Genomic DNA, 9095 nt, shown 5'->3' on the forward strand with positions numbered 1-9095 from the left:
CTCCATCTTCTAGTCCAATGCCATCTTTATCTGCCCCCTTGCCATCTGCTCCACTGGCCCAGTGCCCTCTTCATCTTTCCCCTTACCATCTGCACCCACTGGTTCAATGCCATTTTCATCTGTCCCCTTGCCATCTGTATCTACTGGTCCAATGCCATCTTCATGTGCCCCCTTACCATCTGCATACACTGGTCCAGTGCCCTCTTCATCTATCCCCTTACCATCTGCATCTACTGGTCCAATGCCATCTTCATCTGTCTCATTTACATCTGCCTCCACTGGTCAAATGCCATCGTTATCTGTCCCTTTACCATCTGCCTCCACTAGTCCAATGCCATCTTCATGTGTCCCCTTACCATCTCCATCAACTGGTCCAATGCCATCTTCATGTGTCCCCTTACCATCTCCATCTTCTAGTCCAATGCCATCTTTATCTGCCCCCTTGCCATCTGCATCCACTGGTCCAATGCCATCTTCATTAACCCCCTTAACGTCTGAATCCACTGGTTCAATGCCATCTTCATGTGTCCCCTTGCCATCTTCCTCACCTGGTCCAATGCCATCTTCATCTGTCCCCTTACCATCTCCATCTTCTAGTCCAATGCCATCTTTATCTGCCCCCTTGCCATCTTCATCACCTGGTCCAATGCCATCTTCATCTGTCCCCTTACCATCTCCATCTTCTAGTCCAATGCCATCTTTATCTGCCCCCTTGCCATCTGCATCCACTGGTCCAATGCCATCTTCATCTGCCCCCCTTACCACCTGCAACCACTGGTCCAATGCCATCTTCATTTTACCCATTACTATCTGCATCCACTGGTCCAGTGCCCTCTTCGTGTGTCCCTTTAACATCTCCATCGAATAGTCCAATGCCATCTTCATCTGTCCCCTTACCATATGCATCCCCTGGCCCAATGCCATCTCCGTGTGTCCCCTAACCATCTGCATCGACTAGTCCAATGCCATCGTCATCTGCCCCCTTACCATCTGCATCCACTGGTCCAGTGCCCTCTTCGTGTGTCCCTTTACCATCTCCATCTACTAGTCCAATGCCATCTTCATCTGTCCCCTTTCCATCTGCATCCACTGCTCCAGTGCCCTCTTCGTGTGTCCCTTTACCATCTCCATCTACTAGTCCAATGCCATCTTCATCTGTCCCTTGCCATCTGCAACCCCTGGTCCAATGCCATCTCCATGTGTACCCTCATCATCTCCATCTACTTGTCCAATGCCATCTTCATGTGTTCCCTTGACATCTGCTCCACTGGCCCAGTGCCCTCTTCATCTTTCCCCTTACCATCTGCATCCACTGGTTCAATGCCATTGTCATCTGTCCCCTTGCCATCTGCATCTACTGGTCCAATGCTATCTTCATGTGCCCCTTTACCATCTGCATACACTGGTCCAGTGCCCTCTTCATCTATCCCCTTACCATCTGCATCTACTGGTCCAATGCCATCTTCATCTGTCTCATTGACATCTGCCTCCACTGGTCAAATGCCATCGTTATCTGTCCCTTTACCATCTGCCTCCACTGGTCCAATTCCATCTTCATGTGTCCCCTTGCCATCTGCTGCACTGGTCCAATGCATCTTCATTAACCCCCTTAACATCTGGATCCACTGGTCCAATGCCATCTTCATGTGTCCCCTTACCATCTCCATCTTCTAGTCCAATGCCATCTTCATGTGTCCCCTTGCCATCTTCATCAACTGGTCCAATGCCATCTTCATCTGTCCCCTTACCATCTCCATCTTCTAGTCCAATGCCATCTTTATCTGCCCCCTTGCCATCTGCATCCACTGGTCCAATGCCATCTTCATCTGCCCCCCCTTACCACCTGCATCCACTGGTCCAATGCCATCTTCATTTTTCCCATTACTATCTGCATCCACTGGTCCAGTGCCCTCTTTGTGTGTCCCTTTAACATCTCCATCTACTAGTCCAATGACATCTTCATCTGTCCCCTTACCATATGCATCCCCTGGTCCAATGCCATCTCCGTGTGTCCCCTAACCATCTCCATCTACTTGTCCAATGCCATCTTCATCTGCCCCCTTGCCATCTACATCCACTGGTCCACTGCCATCTTCATCTGTCCCCTTACCATCTCCATCTACTGGTCCAATGCCATCTTCATGTGCCCCCTTATCATCTGCATCCACTGGTCAAGTGCCCTCTTCATCTGTCCCCTTACCATCTCCATCTACCTGTCCAATGCCATCTTCATCTGCCCCCTTACCATCTGCATCCCCTGGTCCAATGCCATCTTCATCTGTCCCATTTACATCTGCCTCCACTGGTCCAATGCCATCTTCATCTGCCCCCTTACCATCTCCATCAACTGGTCCAATGCCATCTTCATGTGTCCCCTTGCTATCTGCATCCACTGGTCCAATGCCATCTTCATGTGTCCCCTTACCATCTCCATCAACTGGTCCAATGCCACCTCCATGTGTCCCCTTACCATCTCCATCAACTGGTCCAAAGCCACCTTCATCTGTCCCTGCGTCAGAGTCCTGATGCTGGTGCCACTGGATTGATGACTCATATGAGGAGTAGTCTGGGCCGGGTGAGTGGTTGTGTGTGTCACCTCGTGGGTGGCTGTGGTAGTATGGGAGCTGTCATCTGTCTCCCCAGGGTCTGGCAGAGTTGTCCAATGCCATCTTCATGTGTCCCCTTACCATCTGCCTCCACTGGTCCAATGCCATCTTCATCTGTCCCCTTACCATCTGCATCCACTAGTCCAGTGCCATCTTCATCTGTCCCCTTACCATCTGCGTCCACTAGTAAAGTGCCATCTTCATCTGTCCCCTTTCCATCTGCATCCACTGGTCCAATGCAATCTTCATGTGTCCCCTTGCCATCTCCATCCACTTGTCCAATGCCATCTTCATCTGTCCCCTTACCATCTGCATCCACTAGTCCAGTGCCATCTTCATCTGTCCCCTTACCATCTGCATCCACTGGTCCAATGCCATCTTCATGTGCCCCCTTGCCATCTCCATCCACTTGTCCAATGCCATCTTCATCTGTCCCCTTACCATCTGCATCCACTAGTCCAGTGCCATCTTCATGTGTCCCCTTGCCATCTCCATCCTCTTGTCCAATGCCATCTTCATGTGTCCCCTTGCCATCTGCCTCCACTGGTCCAATGCCATCTTCATCTGTCCCCTTACCATCTGCATCCACTAGTCCAGTGCCATCTTCATGTGTCCCCTTGCCATCTCCATCCACTTGTCCAATGCAATCTTCATGTGTCCCCTTGCCATCTCCATCCACTTGTCCAATGCCATCTTCATATGTCCCCTTACCATCTGCATCCACTAGTCCAGTGCCATCTTCATGTGTCCCCTTTCCATCTGCATCCACCGGTCCAATGCAATCTTCATGTGTCCCCTTGCCATCTCCATCCACTTGTCCAATGCCATCTTCATCTGTCCCCTTACCATTTGCATCCACTAGTCCAGTGCCATCTTCATCTGTCCCCTTACCATCTGCATCCACTGGTCCAATGCCATCTTCATGTGCCCCCTTGCCATCTCCATCCACTTGTCCAATGCCATCTTCATCTGTCCCCTTACCATCTGCATCCACTAGTCCAGTGCCATCTTCATGTGTCCCCTTGCCATCCCCATCCACTTGTCCAATGCCATCTTCATGTGTCCCGTTACCATCTGCCTCCACTGGTCCAATGCCATCTTCATCTGTCCCCTTACCATCTGCATCCACTAGTCCAGTGCCATCTTCATGTGTCCCGTTGCCATCTCCATCCACTTGTCCAATGCAATCTTCATGTGTCCCCTTGCCATCTCCATCCACTTGTCCAATGCCATCTTCATCTGTCCCCTTACCATCTGCATCCACTAGTCCAGCTCCATCCACTTGTCCAATGCCATCTTCATCTGTCCCCTTACCATCTGCATCCACTAGTCCAGTGCCATCTTCATCTGTCCCCTTACCATCTGCATCCACCGGTCCAATGCCATCTTCATGTGTCCCCTTGCCATCTCCATCCACTTGTCCAATGCCATCTTCATCTGTCCCCTTACCATCTGCATCCACTAGTCCAGTGCCATCTTCATGTGTCCCCTTGCCATCTCCATCCTTTTGTCCAATGCCATCTTCATGTGTCCCCTTACCATCTGCCTCCACTGGTCCAATGCCATATTCATCTGTCCCCTTACCATCTGCATCCACTAGTCCAGTGCCATCTTCATGTGTCCCCTTACCATCTGCATCCACTAGTCCAGTGCCATCTTCATGTGTCCCCTTACCATCTGCATCCACTAGTCCAGTGCCATCTTCATGTGTCCCCTTACCATCTGCATCCACTAGTCCAGTGCCATCTTCATGTGTCCCCTTACCATCTGCATCCACTAGTCCAGTGCCATCTTCATCTGTCCCCTTTCCATCTGCATCCACTGCTCCAGTGCAATCTTCATCTGTCCCTGTGTCAGGGTCCTGATGCTGGTGCCACTGGATCGATGACTCGCATGAGGAGTAGTACGAGGCTGGGTGAATGGTAGCCCTTGTCACCTCGTGGGTGGCTGTGGTGGTATGGGAGCTGTCATCTGTCTCCTTGGGTCGGGCAGAGTAGTGGCATTGGCGGCAGGTAGGGGTGCAGCTTTAACATCTGTGCCAGCTGTACGGGTGGCAGATGCTGGGCCAGCAATTGTTGGCGGGGTCTTTACCCACACTTGGTGTGATGGTGGGAGTGTGGTTGGTTTCTGCAGCTGGCATGCTGCTTGTGCCATAGGATTTTATTCCGTCTTGTTCATGCATGCGCCATGGCTGTTGATTGCAGGGGTGGAGGCAGAGGTGCTTGCACCTGAAGAAGTGCCCTCAGAGGTACTCGGGCAGATTTGTCTCCCAGGGTGGACTGTGAACCTGTTGGGTGATGAATGATGGGGAGTCAGTTATCATGCAGCCTTTTCCCAGGGTGGGCTATGAACCTGCTGGGTGATGAATGATGTGGAGTCAGTTATCATGCAGTCTTTTCCCAGGGTGGACTGTGAACCTGCTGGGTGATGAATGATGTGGAGTCAGTTATCATGCAGTCTTTTCGCAGGGTGGGCTGTGAACCTGCTGGGTGATGAAAGATGTGGAGTCAGTTATCATGCAGTCTTTTCCCAGGGTGGGCTGTCAACCTGCTGGGTGATGAATGATGTGGAGTCAGTTATCATGCAGTCTTTTCCCAGGGTGGGCTGTGAACCTGCTGGGTGATGAATGATGTGGAGTCAGTTATCATGCAGTCTTTTGCCAGGGTGGACTGTGAACCTGTTGGGTGATGAATGATGTGAAATTATGTGGAGTCAGTTATCATGCAGTCTTTTCCCAGGGAGGACTGTGAACCTGCTGGGTGATGAATGATGTGGAGTCAGTTATCATACAGTGTTTTCCCAGGGTGGACTGTGAACCTGTTGGGTGATGAATGAGGTGGAATTATGTGGAGTCCGTTATCATGCAGTCTTTTCCCAGGGTGGACTGTGAACCTGTTGGGTGATGAATGATGTGGAGTCAGTTATCATGCAGTCTTTTCCCAGGGTGGGCTGTGAACCTGTTGGGTGATGAATGATGTGGAGTCAGTTATCATGCAGTCTTTTATATGGCCTTGCAAGACACTCGTGCACTATGATGGATGCTGAACAAAGCACACAGGGTTACAATGCAGTAACATACTGGAGGATGTGTAATGCACCATTTCAGCATATGGCTTCAGAGGCACACACACCTTGCAGGATATGACTTGTCTTTCGTGTGACATGGTGCTAACTGTGATGTCTCATTTGTGGATTGCTCAGTGGGTTCAGAATGGGACACGGGCAGGATAGGTTCTCGGGCACCACACGCTGTCCCTGAAAGGTTGGACTAGGAGGAGGTGAAATGGGAACGTTCCAATCCACTTTTGAAGACAGCCAATAGCAGATGGCTTGATCACATGGCATTAACATGTGTCGGGCCAGTCATTGCTGTTGGTGTTTCATATGTGGGTTGATTGGCTTGTGGTCACCGAGGGTTTCTGCCTGCCCTGAGGGGTGTGTCTACTGATTGCATGGGGTCACATGTCTATGTATTAAATGTTGCATATCTATTTTCGCAGTCATGTGAACATGTTGCCCCACATTCCCTTGCACATGCATGTTGCTGCTGTGCAATTGGTTACATTACCATTTGGAAGTCCATAGGCCTGGATATTGTGCCCATCCTATTATGCAGACAGCCGCCTGTATAGGCTGGGGAGTCATGCCATGCACTGCCATTCATATTCACCAGCCTCAGGCTGACTGGATGCTCTGACTTCAGCTCCTTTTATGCACTCGATGCCGTCCACGGCATGAGGCTGAGTGACTCCACTGTACCGCCTCCTGTGGCAGCTGTCTTCCCCCAATGAATGGACAGCAGGCAGAGGAACCTGGCCTTGAAGTCATTCCATTGCTCCCTGCAGTCATGGTTGTTACTGGGTACCGTGCCAACTGCCACCCCCATATCCCTTATGTCAGACCAGATGGCAGCTTCCCTGAGGTTTTGCATTAGTTTGCCATGAACAACTCCTATGCATGGCTTATGACCTCATAAGTAAGGACCTGCGGCTCCGCTTTGCAGAATTTTGGCAGATTTTGGCTTTCGCAGATGTATTTCTGGCACTTTACCCTTGCCTTTGTCCTAAGACATTTTTTCCACAAGTTCTGCCTTTGGATGGCAACAGGACATAGGTGATTCAGGATGGATTGTATTTTTAAAGATGGCCACCACTGAACGTCCCATTCTCATAATGAAATGTATTTACTCAGCGCTTATTCTGCTGGGGGAATTACTGTTTGATAATTCCTCTAATTTTCCAGCAGTACCGTTAATTCCACTGAAACTTGGAGGAATTACCGTCCAGAGTTGCTTTTTGGCCGTTATTCTACTAGATGGAATACCGTAACCGCTGATGGTTTGTAAGCGCTCCTGTAGAGGAGCAGCTGCATGCCTCTGCAGGAAATCCCACCCCCTTACCTCTCATATGTTGGAAGCCTGAGATCGTGCTGTGTTTGACACCAGCAGTTGTGCCAATGCTGAAGAGAATATTCAAAAGAAGACACCCACTGCGACAACCCTTTCAAATGTATCACCGAAGAGACGACAATCTAAGGGAGTAACTCCATGAAGGAATATAAAAAGAACAAGGAAAGAAGCATGTGGTATCATAAGAGAGTATGATTGACGTCTCAGAATATTGGCTGAAGAGGATGTATGGATCCTACGAAAACGAATGATGAAGTAAAGAATCGAGTGAACCTTTAAATATGAAAAAGAAGATTACACATGCATGAAGTGCTACAGAGGATCAACCGTTCAATGATTGTACAGATGCTGAAACGCAAGTAGGCTAAGTCTTCATAGAAGATGGCTATACGTAGTGGAACCTGGACATCGGTATCATGAATTTTAGTAAGCCAGGACCCATGAAGAAGAAAGGGAAATTGTGTCGCAGCAAGAAAAAGCTGAAATGGTGGAGCTGCAAGACGAGGCTGTCTGGCCTGAAGTCAAGACGGAAGCAGCCATGGTTGGCTATATATTCTGGAAAGGGGTGAACGTGAGAAGGATGAATCATCGCTTGTTAAGGTGCAAAGAAGGAACACCAAGAGTGGGAAGTTGTATTCATTTAAGAAATTTAAAACCTGCAAAATGGACCAAATCGTGGACTCCTGTCACGTGAGCCAAGGATGAAAATAGAGTAGAACTTGGAGTCCTAGATCAATGATAAGGAGTGCCCGCACTCCCATGTATTCCCAGAGACAAGGATACTTTGCAAGGCCAAATTCAAAGACAATCTTCATGGCAGAAGGCATGGGCGATGAGCAATGCTGGGCTAATTGGGTGGGGCGGTAGTGTCATGCCCCATCTCCTTGCACCTGGGTCTGGGCTTACGTGCTGCTAAGTGAACCGAATGTTCCAGATATGGCACAAGTGTGCCAACCAATTGTAGTGGTCCATATAATGAAGCACCTTATAGTCTGAAAACCAATCAAGAACCGTGTATCTAATGGTATTTAAGATCACATGTTTTAGAGGTAGGCATATATTGTCCACCTGACAGTGGACAGCCAATCACAATCCTAGTTCCTGTATAATGTGTACTTAGATGTTCCTCTTAAGCCTATCCCGATCCCCTGTCGTTTTTTCATTATTTGCCAAGTAGTATGACATCACCTCTGACGTATTTTGAGTATATATTCTTGTTTTTATGAAAAGATCGTTGATAGAATTCGAGCGTATGTCCATTGATGTCCAGTGTAACTCCCTGTTTTAGATCATTGTTTATAAAACAGTACTTTGACATCTTCCTGAGTTGGTTCGGTTATTTTGACTCAGAGTTATTCTGTGAACACATCCATTGCATGCACGTTCCTAAAGGGCCGTACGCTCACTTCCGTCCCCTTGAAATGTGCTGGTAATTCCGCCAGACACCACAGTGGTAATGGTAATCCACCCAGCGGAAATACTGCCAATTTACCACCTAACTCGTAATGAGGGCCAGTGTCTTTCCCTGGCCAGACCACCTTGGCAAGCTGCGCAACTCATTTATATATGACTGCAGGTGGCACACTGTGGGAACCGGTGCACACTCTGCACAGCATATGGGTAAAAAAAAACTGAACATTTTAAAGGACAGTATCACAGTGGACCACATCTGATGTCAAAATACCTGCGCGCAGTGTGCTTAGGATGTGTTACCGCAATGTGCCCTCTAGTCAGACAGCGTGACCATGCAGTATGCATGTTCTGTGCCTCTGCTGTGTACTGTTTGGTCATGCAGTCTGCAGATGCAGTGTGAAATGTCAGTGGTTGTGCAGTGTTGAGCTTTCTCAGTCTGTGTTCATGCGATCCCACTGTGCTGTGTGCAATGTATGTGTTCATGTAATGTACCGTCTGGTTATGCAGTGTAGTTGAGTAGTATGCAGTCTGTGGTCCTGCAGTGTGTACGGTCTGATGTTGTAGTTTGTGGCCATGCAGTGTGTAGCCTGGACACGTAATGTGCAAAGTCTCCAGTTATTTGAGCTGTTGCGGTGCTACATACCTGCTGTGCCATCATACAGTGTGTG

General features: G+C 49.0%; 1 protein-coding gene across 1 annotated transcript; it reads right to left on the reverse strand.

Moving 5' to 3' along the window:
- Positions 1–1220: 1220 nt before the first annotated feature.
- Positions 1221–4788, reverse strand: LOC138471435 (protein qua-1-like). Its single transcript, XM_069609070.1, has 5 exons — positions 4698–4788; positions 2688–4553; positions 2201–2566; positions 1659–1826; positions 1221–1492 (listed from the first exon to the last, which is right to left on the reverse strand). The coding sequence occupies exons 1-5, from the start codon at positions 4786–4788 to the stop codon at positions 1221–1223; spliced, it is 2763 nt and encodes a 920-aa protein (XP_069465171.1).
- Between the last annotated feature and the right edge of the window lie 4307 nt (positions 4789–9095).

Source organism: Ambystoma mexicanum, chromosome 8, assembly GCF_040938575.1.
Source record: "Ambystoma mexicanum isolate Mex_15411 chromosome 8, UKY_AmexF1_1, whole genome shotgun sequence".
Taxonomy (NCBI): domain Eukaryota; kingdom Metazoa; phylum Chordata; class Amphibia; order Caudata; family Ambystomatidae; genus Ambystoma; species Ambystoma mexicanum.